Source organism: Clarias gariepinus, chromosome 15, assembly GCF_024256425.1.
Source record: "Clarias gariepinus isolate MV-2021 ecotype Netherlands chromosome 15, CGAR_prim_01v2, whole genome shotgun sequence".
Classification (NCBI taxonomy): Eukaryota; Metazoa; Chordata; class Actinopteri; order Siluriformes; family Clariidae; genus Clarias; species Clarias gariepinus.
Window position 1 is genome coordinate 27,447,220 of NC_071114.1, and position 16,994 is coordinate 27,464,213.

Here is a 16,994-nt window from a genome sequence, read left to right on the forward strand (position 1 = left end):
ACCTGTCTTTTTCTTTTTTTTTCATAACCACTACCAAAGGTGCCAATAATTCTAAAGCTGACACTCAATACTTAATTTTTCTTTTCTTTTACAGTGGTGTGAAAAACTATTTGCCCCCTTCCTGATTTCTTATTCTTTTGCATGTTTGTCACACTTAAATGTTTCTGCTTATCAAAAATCGTTAACTATTAGTCAAAGATAACATAATTGAACACAAAATGCAGTTTTTAAATGAAGGTTTACGTTATTGAGGGAGAAAAAAAACTCTAAATCTACATGGCCCTGTGTGAAAAAGTGATTGCCCCCCTTGTTAAAAAATAACTTAACTGTGGTTTATCACACCTGAGTTCAATTTCTGTAGTCACCCCCAGGCCTGATTACTGCCACACCTGTTTCAATCAAGAAATCACTTAAATAGGAGCTACCTGACACAGAGAAGTAGACCAAAAGCACCTCAAAAGCTAGACATCATGCCAAGATCCAAAGAAATTCAGGAACAAATGAGAACAAAAGTAATTGAGATCTATCAGTCTGGTAAAGGTTATAAAGCCATTTCTAAAGCTTTGGGAGTCCAGCGAACCACAGTGAGAGCCATTATCCACAAATGACAAAAGCATGGAACAGTGGTGAACCTTCCCAGGAGTGGCCAGCCGACCAAAATTACCCCAAGAGCGCAGAGACAACTCATCCGAGAGGCCACAAAAGACCCCAGGACAACATCTAAAGAACTGCAGGCCTCACTTGCCTCAATTAAGGTCAGTGTTCACGACTCCACCATAAGAAAGAGACTGGGCAAAAACGGCCTGCATGGCAGATTTCCAAGGCGCAAACCACTTTTAAGCAAAAAAAACATTAAGGCTTATCTCAATTTAGCTAAAAAACATCTCAATGATTGCCAAGACTTTTGGAAAAGTACCTTGTGGACCGACGAGACAAAAGTTGAACTTTTTGGAAGGTGCGTGTCCCGTTACATCTGGCATAAAATTAACACAGCATTTCAGAAAAAGAACATCATACCAACAGTAAAATATAGTGGTGGTAGTGTGATGGTCTGGGGTTGTTTTGCTGCTTCAGGACCTGGAAGGCTTGCTGTGATAGATGGAACCATGAATTCTACTGTCTACCAAAAAATCCTGAAGGAGAATGTCCGGCCATCTGTTCGTCAACTCAAGCTGAAGCGATCTTGGGTGCTGCAGCAGGACAATGACCCAAAACACACCAGCAAATCCACCTCTGAATGGCTGAAGAAAAACAAAATGAAGACTTTGGAGTGGCCCAGTCAAAGTCCTGACCTGAATCCTATTGAGATGTTGTGGCATGACCTTAAAAAGGCGGTTCATGCAAGAAAACCCTTAAATAAGGCTGAATTACAACAATTCTGCAAAGATGAGTGGGCAAAAATTCCTCCAGAGCGCTGTTAAAGTCTCGTTGCAAGTTATCGCAAACGCTTGATTGCAGTTATGGCTAAGGGTGGCCCAACCAGTTATAAGGTGTAGGGGGCAATTACTTTTTCACACAGGGCCATGTAGGTTTGGATTTTTTTTTCTCCCTAAATAATAAAAAACATCATTTAAAAACTGCATTTTGTGTTTACTTGTGTTATCTTTGACTAATAGTTAAATGTGTTTGATGATCAGAAACATTTTGTGTGACAAACATGCAAAAGAATAAGAAATCAGGAAGGGGGCAAATAGTTTTTCACACCCCTGTAATTATCTGTAGTTAGTTAGGTCTGATATATATTGCAGTTTTTTTTTTGAGTGTGTGGGATTTGCTGGGTGTTTTTCACTCTCAAGGGCCAAATTGAACACACACACACACACACACACACACAAGCACACAGAAAATAGAAGTCTTTCTCTTGAGCCCACAGCCCACGTTTGTAAAAAGAAGAGAGAGAAAGAGAGAGAGAAAAGAAATAAGTAACATAATCCAACAGCGGATCAAAGGGCTCGGATTAGATTATTTTCTATTGCATCACTGGCCTGAATGACCCATCAGATCAAAGGCTGAGATTTTTGGGAGGCGAATAATATCTGAATGCATTATTGAAGCGCTCAGAACGGGAGTGAGAAGATGGAGGAGGATTTGGTGTCATAACGGCGTAGCAGGGGGGACAGCGGTGTGGCCGATGACGCCGTAACCCAAGCCGCGGCTGCATTGTGGCACGGCATTTGTTCGAATTCTAGGCATGGCGAAGAACAATAAGGGCAATCTGGAAATGGGATCGGCCATGACTGATAGTAATTACTTGCTGTCTACGGCATTAATAATTTACCGTAATTTCAGATCCAGCACTTTCCAGAGGCAGAGAATTGAGCCTGCACTCTAACACACATGCACACACCTATACAGCAACACACACATAGTGCCTACTGTAAAATAAAAAGAGTACCGCTCAGGTAACACTGTCGAGTGAATAAACATTCATGCATGTTTCGAGCATGATATGTTAAAATTGATCCACACATTTCTTTGTGAACCACCTTGTGACCACTTTTGATTTTAAGGGTATGTATGTCTTAAAATATTATAATAGTTATTATAATAGTATAATACTTATTTCAGCTTTAAGCTAGTTAGTTTTGCCAAAAAGCAATTTTCAGCACTTTATACAACGGCGCTCAGGACTAATGCTTTCAATTTATCTAATTTGTTCCCAGACTTGCAGACTACTTTATAGATTTAAAAAAAAAAAAGATCCTAGTAACACTCACTGCTCATTGATCAGCATTGTCTGAAATAATAATTTTCTGGCACTAATGTTGTTTCCAGTTGTTTATTTACGACAACCAAATATTGATCCCAATGTCCATTTTCTAATTAACCTGGTCCAATCAGTGATCACCGCTGTTTCCTCAACAACCAATTATTTATCGCAAGCAATTCAAGCAATATTACCAACAGTCAAATGACAATCACCATTGTTTCCTAATAACTAATCACTAATTATGACCGTTTTTCCAATTACCTATCACTAAAACTGGTTCACTAATAACTTTTCCAAAGCTAATCACTATTATTTCCCAATAACTGATCATAGTTCAGCAGTATTTCCAATGCCCAGTCAATGACCACCATGGTTTTCCAAATGGCCAATTACTGATCACCATTGTTTCCCAATCACTATGTATAAAGTGACTAATCCCCTTTATTACCAAATAACCAATCCCAAAGGGCAATCACTGATCAATATTAATCACTGATCCTTATTATATCCCAATGACCAATCACTGATCATCATATGACTAATCACAGTTTAGCAATCACTGATTACCATCGCTTCCAATAAGCAATCACTATTTGTCCACTTATTACCGTTGTTTCCCCACAACCAATCACTTCTTCACATATACTTTCCTAAAGCCAATCACTGTTGCTTTTTAATGACTGATCATTGATTACTATTTTTCCTATATACAATCACTGGTCACCTTTGACCCCAATGACAAATCACAGTTCAAGCAAGATTACAAAGGTCAAACATCAATCACCATTGTTTCCCAATGACCAATCAGTGATTATGATCATTTGTTCAATAACCTTTCACTGATGTCACCATTGTTCCCCAATGATGAATCACTTCCCCCAAACTAATAACTTCTCTAAAGCCAGTCACTATTGTTTCCCAATGACTGATCATGGTTCAGCTATATTCCCAATGGTCAAACAGTGATCACCATCATTTTCCATTTACCGATCACAGATCACCAAGGTTTCCCAAATAACCAATCACTGATCACTACTGTTCCCTAATTACCGATCCATCATCACTATTATTCCCAGTGACCAATCACTATATAGAAAATGACTGATCCCCTTTATTACCAAATAACCAATCATCAAACATTGATGATTGATGATAATATTCAAACATATTCCCAATGACCAATCACAATCAACCACTGATCAATATTTTCTCAACGACTAATCACAGTTTAGCAATTAATGATTACTACGGTTTCCCATTAATAGTCACTATTTTATTCTATTTTAAGTTTCTTCGGAAAATCTTTCTTCTTGCTCTGACATGCAAATGAACATGATGGTTCAATGATTATGTAAATTATTGCATGATCAGTCATCTGATGACTTCTAGTGACTTAAGCCTGACCCGTTTCTCCCTGAAAAGATTCGTCAGCTGAATAATTCTGTCGTTATTTAGACACATTCACTGACTATAAATGTCATAAAAAATTCTAGCCTTTGTTTCAGACTTGAGTTCTACAACCTGCAAATCTCCACAGCCTGATTTGCAAAACATTTGCATAGTCTCTTTCAGAACTGGTTGCATTCAAGTTCAAAACCAAATGAGCAGGAGTGGAAAGCAGTGTTCTGAGTAACAAATGCTATACTGGATTACATTCAAAGCCCAGTGTTGGAGAGACAAAGAGGGGGAAAAATCCCCAGCTAGTGTTCTGGGAATTCCGGAAGTTTACTCTGAAGACTTCATCATTAAAAAAGAAAACATTTGAAGGAAATCGCTTAAAATGTATTCAGTTATGTTGACTGCTGCTTCATGTACCTGTTTGTTAACATGTTTATCTCTTGCTAAATTAAAGACAATAATTCATGAAGTTCATGAACTTTTTTTTTTGCTATTACCTTTTTTTTTTTTTTTGCCATAATGGATTTCCCACTAATCCGATAAAGACCAAAAGGTATCTCCCAGGCATATAAAGAATTTTTTATCATTTTTGAGATGTGGCCGAATAAACAGACTTGATCAACAAATATTTAATAGTTCTCGAATTTTAGCTTTTATTTCCGGGTTCTTGTTAAGTACAGTCTATTATTACATTCCACACCCATTTCTTACCAGCTCCAGCTGGAGTGTTTAGCTGAAAGAAAAGTGTGTCTACCTGCACGACTTTAGCAAAAGGTTGTTTGCATGTTGGTGGTGTAGACGTTTTGCTTCTTTAGTTGCCCTCGTCACTGTGCATGGTAGTAAAATACACTCGCGATTCAGGGAGCTTCGTTACAGCCGTTTGTTTCTAAGCTGCTTAATCATTGCTCTAACAGTTGTCGAACATTTCCGTGGGTGCCAACAATTCTGACACATATTTTTGATCATTTTTTATTGTCTTATAATAAATGCACTTCAATGAAAAGTTAGATCCCTCTCATATTTGCCTATTCACGTCTTCTTTAGTCTCATATAGAAATCATTTTTATCATATTTTTTATTCCATCTAGGGGTGTTAATAATTTTGCAACTGACTTATGCGTTTCTCTTTTACCCACCAAGTTTTTTGTGTTCCCTTGCATATGCACAAATTCAAATAAGTTAATATATATAAATTAAAATACAACAAAAAAAGCTTAATTAGTGTTAAATCATCCTTGTAAGCGATTGTTCTCACAAATCCCCTGCAACTGATATCGTTCGAGGTGTTACCTCGAGTGCTCGTGTTACCCGATCATGTGACTGTAATACATTTGTGTACGCGTCTTTTCTCTCCCTGCGCTTCTGACCACTACATTTGATTACAAAATCTGCAACACTGAGCGCAAAGCCATAACCCGGCTCAGCCCCAGAGCCGGTGGTCAGGATTTGGCTGAAAAGTCAAATCCGAGTTAGCAGCTTTTCCTCTGAAGCTGATCCATCATGCAAACAGACCCTTCAGGTTTTGTGGGGCTGCAAGTAAAAAAAGCGAAGCAGTACATACTGTATAGTGTCAATACGGTGATGTCAAATCTGTAGTAATTCGAAACTTAATTACATTTAAAGGGGGTTTCATGATCCACACCATCCTCCAGCACAGCGCCACAGATGAAGAACAGCTCTCGTGGATTTAATTAATCAGGCAGGAAGTTTGTTGTTTCATGCGCCGACCCTCCATCATGGCTGTGTGTGTAATCAGGCCGTGTTCCCGCAGGCTGTTTGTGTTGGTCTGCACTGGGAGAACGATCGTAGGAGTAACAATGTAACTGGAAAGATGATCGAATGCACACACTCACACTAAGCTGTGGACATGAATGATTATCATAGATGAAAATCCAACACTTAAAAATGCGGTAATAAATGGGAAAGTAATGTACAGAAGAACAGAACTGAAATTTTTAGGGTTTTTTTTATTTTTTTTTTGCTTCTGACAGTTTATTTTTTTCTCACGTTTCCCCAAATGTTTTCTTTCATAGAAGCTGCTCTTATTGCTATAATCAAATACAGTCATGTGTATCGCAAACATATTTTATACCTGCCAGTTTTATTATGCATACTGTATTAAAAATTCTAATGTTTATTTTTTCAGTAATAAAAGTTCAGGAGTTGTGATGGCATGTTCATGAGAGACGTATTATATATTTTAGTAATTTCCCCAACACATCCAAGAGACCTTTTCTTATCACTTTGGATGAAATGACCCATAAAGGCATAAAACCGATTGACATTTAAAGAGGATGTCAATCACAGTATGGTGATGAGACTCTTAGCGGCAGTAAAACATTTGAATCTCTGAGGCTTTCCTGTGAAAAAATTCACAGATTGGAACGCCTCATCCATGACAATTGACAGATAACTCATCGGCAACTTGCAGAAGAGAGACATCTGTTTGTGGGAACTGTACACACAATAATTCACCTATAAATTACAGGAGCTTGCCTGATGTTATTGCTGCATCCCCTGTATAGTCCGGAACTCGCTCCAAGCCATTTCCACATGTTTGGGGCATTAATGGAGTTCCTGGGAGGCCAGCGTTTCAGCCGTGATGGTATCCAAGCTCTAGTGAAACACTGGGATAAGGACATTAATGTAGCAGAAGATAATACAAAGAAATAAAGGGAGTTTTACTGTCATAATAATCTGTTCTATCTGTTATTTTGTATAATCAAAATGATATTTTTCACATCACAGCAATTTTATTGATATTTCTCCACAAAAAGCCAGGTCCTCTTTATCACAAAAGTTATTAACTAGCAGTTTTAAAAATTCTCCCCGTAATATGATATTTTGCTCACTAGTCCCATTTTTTTTTTTAAAGTTATTAAGAATGAATAGTTACCAGGAAAATGCTAAACACATTCCCAAATGCATTAACTCCTTAATTTACAGTCCTAAAGAGCTGACAATGGAGACTTCCAACACTCCAGACTCCTTTTAATGCTTTCTTCCGAATCCAAAACTTAGCAACTTTTATGATAAGAGGAAGTTTAGGATAACAGAAAACATGTTTATGTGGATCGTCTGCTTTAAAAGTCTCTGTGAATTACAGGACAAAGTAATAACCTAAATTAGAATGTCCACATTGATATAAATCCTTGTAGCTGGAAATAACAGTCAGACTATATACTGTATATAAAAAAATCTTCCATAGTTTATATATAACCCTTACTGTATAACTGTAATGTATTATATGTCATAAAATATTATATACAATATTTGATGATAAAAATAATGTGATATATTTTATGATGATAAAAAGAAAAATGTTGTTATATAACTAAGCTTAATGTAGAGATTAATTGAAATCTCTGTACTAAAACAGGCTTTTTTTTATGTAACCCATCATGACCACTTGTTATCAAGAACACAGTACGATAAAAGGTTTGGGTTCCTTTAGAAGGATGCAGCTTTGATCCTTTTCATGGCTGCGCTATAAAAGAGAGATTCCACTAAGCGTGTCTGCGATCATGTTGTCTGAAGACCATGCTGGTTTAACGCTCTGTGATGATGAGATCTGTGCTTGCAGATGTTTGAGAGATGTTTACAAACACACTTAAACTTGACCTGACTATGAACACTAAGGGCACATTTAGGTTAAAAACAGGATGTTTGCTTTAGCTATCTACGGGTAAATCTAACCACATGTTGCTGGCGCCATTGTAAGCTGCTTAGCTGCTGAAACCAACCCAAACCACAAGGCCGCACTTGCGAATCCTCTCTGTGGGCACAGATGCATTATCTCCTTTTCAGTGGGTTTAAACGTCTCCCTGGGAATGTACAGGATTGTGTGTACGGCAGAGAGAGAGAAAATTGAAAAATGATACCTGACTAGTTTGGGGAAGAATGTAGCTGTCGAGTGGCCGGTTGAGCAAGATGAAAAGGTAATGACACGCATGAGGCATGACCTCTGCACCTGAAACACTCAAAGGAGAGCGGGATGGCTCTCTGTCACAATAAGTGCAAAGAGAACACCTGCCTAACTGTTAACTATAAAAATGAAGACTTACAGAGAACTAAATAATTTGAGAGCTGGATGTGAAGTCAGCGTGAAGAGCTCTATTTGGTCTATTCACTACTTGGGAAGTGGAGCGAGTTCAAGGAACCTGCTTCTAGAAATAATAAGTGTAATTATAATGTACAATTAGCCATTTTTCTTTCTTTTACTACGCCATGAAGGTGTCTGTAGGAAAGGAGTATCCAATAGCTTCCCAGAAGATCTAAAAGCTTTTAGATGCCATTATGAGGGAGAAAATTGTAATTGAAGTTAAAGAGTGTTTTCAGTTATCATGTGACCTGATGTTGTGTGAGCATGTGTGAGCGCATCTGCACATTCTGTAAGGTGAAGACTTCAGCCGGATGGTCTGGTGTCAACAAGGGCAACAAAGAAACCACTTCACTCCAAGACAAAACATCAAGGAACAGACTGATTTTTTTTCGGCAAAAGGTACAGGACTTGGACTGCTGAGGAGTGGAGTGAAATATTTTTCTCTGATTCATCCGGAATAAAGCTTGTCCAGAGAAGAAAAGGTGAGCGCTACCATCAGTCCTGTGTCATGCCAAGAGTGAAGCATCCTGAGACCATTCATGTGTGGGACACACAATTTTGCCTAAGAACACAACCATGAATAAGGAATGGTGCAAAAGCATCCCCAGAGAGCGATTTCTCCCAACCATTCAGGAACAGTTTGGTGACGAACAATTCCTTTTCCAGCATGATGGAGCACCTTGCCATAGGACAAAAATGAGAAATATGCGCCTCGGAGAACAAAACATAAAAATTTTTTTGGTCCATTGCCAGGAAATTCCTCAAAACTTGAAGCTGCAGGTGGACAAACAAAACCCCACAAATAAAAAAAAAAAAAAACTCCAAGCACTGATTATGCACGAATGAACTGCCATCAGCCAGGATGTGGCCCAGAAGTTGATTTACAGCATGTCAGCACCGCTATGACATCTTTGCGCTGCTGGTGCTGACTGCGCCCTACACATGCACAGAAGCGAAAAGTCACATGCATTCTGATCTGACTGTTCTCATTCAAGTTGCATTACTGAGTACTGGGTATATCTCCAATCTAGGATTACATATGAAAGTGGTCGGCTTAGCCCATAAGGAACCATGTTGTCACAGGTGTCACAAACTCTGTAAATGTTCAGGAAAGTTCCCAATTCAGCTTTTTCCTTCACTTTAACTCATGAAGCCCCTCAGTGATGTAATGAACATCCTGGTGCAGTCAGGTGACAATCTGGAAATTTGTGTTCCCCTGACATCATTTTCAGAATGGTGGTAGCACATGTGACCCGGAACGAGCTAATTTTAAAATGCTTGCGTTTTCGTTTCTGAAAATAAGTGAAAGTAAGTGCTCTGGCTGCATTTCCTGAACAAATTAATATAAAACAGATTAGGAAAATATCGCGGTGACATTTTTAATATTTTAGGATTTTTAATGCGTTCCATGTGGTCTGTTTGGTTTGTGTTGTACAGATCTATGGTCTGCACCAGATTTAGTATAGTTTACAATAGAAGTACGAATCAAGGTTTTTTTCTTGTCATTTTGTCAAAAACGAACATCTGTTCAGTAATGAATAAGCCCCTTGGTGGTTTGCTGTTACTTTCCAAAATTTTGCTATAACAGAGCATCTGAGGCATTTTATTCAATTTGCAAACAATTATGACTTTGTATACGGCCACAAGATGGTATTGGTGCTGAAAAGTATCTCACCTAAGTGAAAAAGTGAATTTTCAGATAGGATTGTATAACTCCTGGTCTACCATTCGTAATACGTAATGCTTCTTATCTCGCGATCCGTGCTTGGTCTTGTAAATATGCATACTGTATACATTTATAGTTTCATTGGGAAAAAAAAGAAACACATTTGTTAAATACAATTTCATGCCCTTTTATGTAGTGTCAGTAACACATGAACCTGAAAACGTGTATTATTCTAAAATGTAAAAATATTGAGATATTGCGAAATGAATTTGATATGGTTACGGACGAGAAAAATCCTTAATTCTGTATGGAATGCTTTCAATTAAACAACATTTTTTAGATTGTTATTTTACAGGTCATATGCTTCTAAAATCTTTTTTTGTTTGTATAAATACTTAAGTATGAATAATTAGCATTTTAAATGATTATTGTTTAAAGTGAGACAGTATAGCGCTGAAAAATGGCCATTTTTTGAGAACCATATAAAATGTCATAAAATTGCAAGATCATTTACTTCCATGTTAAATAAACTTCAGAATTAGTTTCTTTGGCCCACACATTCTGTATTATACATCATGTATAACATAAACAAATTCAATCAGCACTGATAGTGTGCACCACCTGGTGTAAACCCTGGACCACAGCCCAGATTGGACATGCAACAATCTTTTTTTTTAAGAACCTCAAGCCTCTTAATGTACAGTATGCAAACCAGTTTGTCCAGCTGGTTGTAGGGTGCTTGAATGATTCAAGGAGTTCCTGGGAGGCCAGCGTTTTCTGCCTTGAAGCAGGCAGTCTGATCATGGTTTGGGCGCATTGAGAAAACCTTCTACCTTTCAAGCTCTAGTGAAATGCAGCAGGGGATTATATAGACGATGTTCTGTTATTCTGCTTGAATAACAGCGGAATCCTGCTTGACTTGCACATTGTCATAGTATTGGTACCGTCATTTGTGTTTTCTATGCATAGTCTGTGTCTTTGTAATTTCTGTTCTTTATTTTTCACCTCAGGGATCAATAACATTCTTGGAACCGGCTGGAGAAGAAAAACATTTAGTCATAACACTGATTACTTATGGTATTCATCATCTACTGGCTGTGATGAAAGCAAGATTGAGGAAGCAGAGGAGTTCTTGTGATTATAGCCTGCATACATCCAGCTAACAAGCCTGCACCTTGTCACTCAACAGATGCTGGAGGAGCTCTGAGATAACCCAACTTTAGATTCGTGAAATGAAGTAGAACATGTACCTTTCTATTCCTGGCTACTGTGCACACAATCCTCTTGACTTCTCTCTTTAACGTGCATGTTAACACACAATAGAGGAATATGAAGATGATTATCAGTGCCAGATTGAAAAACGTATTTTGTTTGTCCACACTTGTTAGTTTGTCCCCAAGGGCAGATGGTTGAAGTGATAAAACCTACAGCATCTGATAAGATAGCAGCTGCAATTCCTGGACTGTTTCTGTGTTTGTATGGGAATTGTGTGTTGTTTCTAACAGACTAAGCACTTTCCACTGCATGTTTACCGCAAGAAGAGCTTACACTGGAAAAATGACATCCTAGTAAATTCTTGAATTTAGCCAAACATTTTTATAATTTGTTGAAATAAGTTTGCAACAATAAAACTTATTATTAGGCAAATTTTTGGTCAAATGGTACTAAAATTGTAAGCAAACATTTATTGTTCTACTGGCAGAGAATTCTGCTGTTTTCAAGAAATAAATTCATAAAACTTTTAATTTGCCAGTAGAACAAGAAATTTTTGCCTAAACGTTTAGTAAGATTTGACTGGAAATAAAATTAATAATCTTATATTTGGTTTGTTTTAATCTTATTTTTCAGAAAGTCTAGATAAATCTATTTCAATTTTCAATTCAAGGTTACAAGTTCTACAATATCAGTTTTTGTAGTTAGCAGATAATCTAGATATTGACCAGAAGTTATGGAAAAAGGATGGAAGTAACAACTTTGGTAAGAAAATAAAGCACTTTAATATGCATGTACACTTTACTTACACACCACAAGGTTGTCGGGTTTTGGGATAAACCGTCGGCTGCGTTCACATGCAATGATTTTTGTCAATCTGAATGAAATTCTTTCCGAATGCAGATTCTCAACAAACAATTTATACAACTAAATGTCAGGAGATTACATTTCCATTAGTATTAACATTTGCGTTTATGTTAAACCAAATTTATGTTTAATAGCAAGAAGAAGTGAACAGAAGGCTCAACTCGTTAGTTCGCTATCCCAATCATGCTCTCTTTCGCCTCGTTCGTTTTAAAAGATATCCAATCTGAGACTGGATTGCCTGGATGCCAATCTTGGACCCCATTCAAACTTTTAATAAAATATTCTACATTTAATAATGGAATTTGGTTTCTTAGCCTGTATAACACAAACACACACTATCTTTTTACCAATTCCAAATTCACGAAACTTCACATCTCGCAAATGTTTTAATTCATCTTTCAATCAGATAGAAATTCAAACAGATTGACCTCAGTTGGTTTAAATTTCAATTAAGCTATTGCTCACATTGTACACTGCATGTAAACATAGACATTTCTTAAATGTTTTTGGTAGAGAAGGATAAAGAATCTTTGAAATTTTCATTACAAACTCCAATTGACAAAGGTGGCCTTGAAAACCCGGATTTTCATTCGACCCGTACTAAATACTTAGAGTCCACTAGGAACGTATCCTTTATCCCTCACAGAATGCATGAAATATATTTACTAATGAATCGAATGTGGCAATGGCATAAGGGTTTCTGTTAATCACTGTGCAGTGATACGTCCATTTTCCATATTCGATATTCATACAACACAATCTTGTGCTGAACAGAAATGGAGGTTTGACACGTTGCAGAGGGCACTACTTATTAAAGAGTAATAAATTACAGTGTCATACACTCAAGCATTTGGGAAAATGTAGGTTTAAAAAAACTAGACACACTTTTGATGTAACCTTTTGAGCAATTTTTTAAATATATTTTGTTTCATGTCATAAAATTACAAAAACATCAAATATACAATATATACAATTTTCTCAGTTTATACTCCACTTGTTTGTCTGGAGAAGCTGCACAATTTACATTTGTAGACAGTTTGTTGATGTGGGCCATGGTCATATGTTAGAAATTTCCATAAGCTTCCTGTCCATGGCTTGTCTGTCACTGTCTATTTTTAAAGGGATCTCTACTTCTAATCTCTTCTTTTTATGATTTTCTTGCCTCTTACAGCATATGTATGCGGTCAGTGACACCACTATAAGGAGAAGCCCCATACAGGTGGTGCTAAGAGCAATAAGTAGCAGCTTGCAGGGAAAGAGTTCACTATACTCTGGCCCCTGAGCAAGCCTGATTGGTGGCCTGACCTCCTCAATCCCGATATCTGCCTCTCTGGTCAGGAGGCTCTGAATGTATGTCTCGTTGCTGATGGTTTCATTGACAAACAGGTTGACCATAACAGTGGAGTGAAGTGGTTCAGGTTGGCCATGGTCACTGACTTTGACCAGCAGGCTGTACAGGCCCCGGTCACTCAAGACCTTCCTGAGGGTGATGTTTCCAGTATCTGGGTCTATGTCAAACGAGCCTGGTTCGCCGCCCCTACGCTTGATGATGCTGTAGGCAATGACGGCATTCATGCCAGTGTCCCTATCCACAGCGTAGACCTCTGTGACGGACGATCCTGGAAGTGTACTGGGAAGAACCAGCAAGTAGGACTGGTTGGACTGGGGAAACAGCACCACTGGCGGGTTGTCGTTGACGTCCAACAGCAAAACAGTAACCATGGTGACGGACGAGAGTGCAGGCTTACCCCCGTCCACAGCTTCAATCCAGAGATAGTATGTTCCTTGCTGCTCCCGGTCCAATGTGGTTTTCGCTCTCAGTGCACCCCGTCCTGTGTCAATAACAAATATGTCACTTCCATTGATGATTGATAGCGCCACCCAGCCATTTTCCCCGGCATCCGCATCGGTCACAGAGAGGACTCCAATTTCCCCAAATCCTGGGAAGTTCTCTGGGACGAAGAAGGTGAAATCTTTGTTGATGAAACGAGGACTGTTATCGTTGCGATCCAGGATGGTGATTAAAACCGTAGCGATTGACTCCTTCCTTGGCGTGCCACCATCAACTGCTCGGACTATAAACCGGTAGGTCTCTTTCTCCTCTCTGTCAAAAGATGTGGTCACGGTCAAGACCCCAGTCAACCGGTCAAGGTGGAAGATTGGGGGAGCATCTGACCCAAGAAGATAGAGTATCTCACCCCTGTTACCACTGTCCTTGTCAGTGGCTTGGAATTTAGCGAGGAATGTGTCCGGAGCATTGTTCTCCTCAATCTTTATATCAATAACTGACTGTTTAAATATGGGAGCATTGTCATTATCATCCAATATGTGCACCTTCACCTGTGTCTCAACAACTTCTCCATCTGAGTTTCTGACCACCACAGTGAGTTCATAATATTTTTGATCTTCATAATCCAGCTGAGCAGTAGTCTCCAGCAAGAACTCATTTTTCAAATTTTTATATGGCAAAAGCCTGAAGGGTCCATGACCTTGCAAAGTACATGTCACCTTCTTCCTTGGGTCTGCATTCTTTATGGTGAAGAAAGCAATAGGTGTAAAGGGTGGCTCTGATTCACTCAGAGAAACCACACCATCTTTCTCTGAAGCAATGTAACGGGGTATGAGGGCTGGTGGTCCCGAAACCAGTTTAACAACCTTCACAGTGACGGTAGCAATATCAGGTATGCAAGCTGGCCCGTTAGCCAGCACAACCATCTTGTACAGCTTTCCAGTGTCCGAATCGATCTTTTCGGCTAGCTTGATGACCCCTGTGATTTCATCCAAGTGAAAAAGGTTCCTAGTTTCTCGAGTGACCCGTTTACTGAACGAGTAAGTAATCTGAGCATTGGTACCATGATCTGGGTCAAAGGCATAGAGACGGGCCAACTGTGAGCCCTTTGTGGTGTTTGCAGAAAGTGTCACATTCACCTGAGTCTCTGCAAATTTGGGGCAGTTGTCATTTACATCTGTGATGATAATTCTAAGAGTGGTACTGCCCAAAAAAGGAGGAGATCCCCCGTCCTCAGCGATGAATTCAGTTAAATATTCCGCTTTCGTTTCCCTATCCAAAGGTCCAGTAATGATCAGGAAAGGTGTCAGTTCTCCTCCTTCGTTTTGCTCAACGTCCAGCGTGAAAACTCCAAAGTCATTAGCCAGCCAATATGTCTGAACCCCATAAATGCCTATATCCGGGTCTACAGCAGATTGCTCTACCACAAACCGAGCGTTGACCTGTGCATTTTCCGGCACAGACACGCTGATCTCGTCCACTGGAAAATGTGGCTTATTGTCATTAATGTCTTCGATGATGATTTTGATCTTAACTAGCTGGAAGTACTGCTGTGGCAGAATGATCACGTCCAGAGAAATAGTGCATCCTTGACCCTCATAGGAATCTGCACAAAGAGTCTCTCGGTCAATTTCCACAGCAGAAGTGAAAAGCTCCCCGGTTGTATAACTTAGATTGACATACTGAGAATTGCTCTGCCTTAATTCCAGATGGAACAAACGCGGGGGGTCGATGGAGAAATCCAAATTTAAATCTTCTCCAATGGACCCGATGAGAATCCCATTGGGTAAGCCTTCCTTTATCTTATAGACAAGATGGCTGAACTTTGAAAAGCAGGATAGAGGACTTGTGTAGAGCAGGAGAATCCAAAAAACCTAAAACCAAAAGAAAAAAACACAGTTTAATTATTTTACTTTTAATTTTTGATTTCAGGTTCATGAATAAAAAAGATGAGGTTTGTTCGAATTCTCTGGACTGTACGCTCCGGTGGAGGCGCAGGCGAGAGGTAGCATACTGTAAGTGCTGTGAAACAAACGTCTAGCTCGGCTCTGGTGACTAGCAGGTAAATCCACACAGAAATGTAGAGCATTACTTAGATACAGTAGGTTAGCTACCCAGGGCTTTTTAATAGTCATCCGTTCGATCTGATTTAAATAGGAGTGATCATGAGTAGGCTACACTCCTGTTGTACAGTCATGCATTTCTATTATAATCATTATACAGTACATACTATGACATACACTATGAAGTGTATTCTATGAGCAATTCAATTTTAAGATTAATAATAAATTTACAATAAGGCATTTAAAAATTAGATAAGAATATAGTTCATATTAAAAATATTTTTTTGTGATGATTCATTTTTAAATAATTTTTTGTTAACATACAGGTATAAACCGGCTGATCGAGTTGGTAAAATACAATTAAGGATGTAGGCTAGAGATCAGTACGTAGTTCCACCCTGTACAACAGAAGGAATGACAGATATGTGGAAAAGCACAAACGGTCTCTGGGAAATATAAATCATAATAAAAGCATTCATATACTAATCTTGCTAATAGGTAGAATCCTGGATCCTTAAAATGCTTAAGTGAAATACAATGCTAAAAACTTTTTTTTTTGCAAAAAAATAAATAAAAAAAAATGTTTGAGACCAGTTCAGCAAACACGTGCCTATATTATAGCTTTCCAAATCACACCACTAATGCATTCCATTAAATAATAATAATCATAATTCGGGGAAGAAATAAAATAACTTACCCAGAACTTTCCTTCCCTAGCAAGGCAGAAACCTTTGCGTGTCTTGCACATGTTTCCAGTGGTTTAGTCCGGAGGGCTCAGGGCTACGCGGCAGCTCCGGGGCGCATGCTGAGCGCGGGGGAGATCCGTCAGCTTCAGCGCGTCACGCGCATCTGCTCCGCTCCGTCCATTCATCTCTCTCACAGAAGCGCAACGAGGACACACCCACTTTTATGTTAATCACGCTCTGGCTTTGACCAATGAGCTCGCAAGGCTTCCTTCATATTTGCGTATTTAAACGAGAGCGTCGGAACGTCGTGCGCGCGCCCCGGTCAAGTTAAAAAAAAAAAAAAAATGTGATTAAATTTCTATTTTTCTTCTGGGGAAATAAAGATGGAGGTTTTTTTTTTTTTTTTTTTTTACACAAATTTATTCAATTACAGGACAAGTGAAGTTTGGACACATCCAGTCATTCAAGTTTTTCCTTTATTTATTTTTTATAACCGGTTAA

The 16,994-nt window shown here is 38.7% G+C and overlaps 1 protein-coding gene across 1 annotated transcript; it reads right to left on the reverse strand.

Annotated features, from left to right (window-relative positions):
• Positions 1 to 11,875: 11,875 nt before the first annotated feature.
• Positions 11,876 to 16,662, reverse strand: LOC128542614 (protocadherin-20). The gene is made up of 2 exons (XM_053512544.1): positions 16,505 to 16,662; positions 11,876 to 15,618 (listed from the first exon to the last, which is right to left on the reverse strand). The coding sequence occupies exons 1-2, from the start codon at positions 16,553 to 16,555 to the stop codon at positions 13,012 to 13,014; spliced, it is 2,658 nt and encodes an 885-aa protein (XP_053368519.1). The 5' UTR covers positions 16,556 to 16,662; the 3' UTR covers positions 11,876 to 13,011.
• Positions 16,663 to 16,994: the final 332 nt, after the last annotated feature.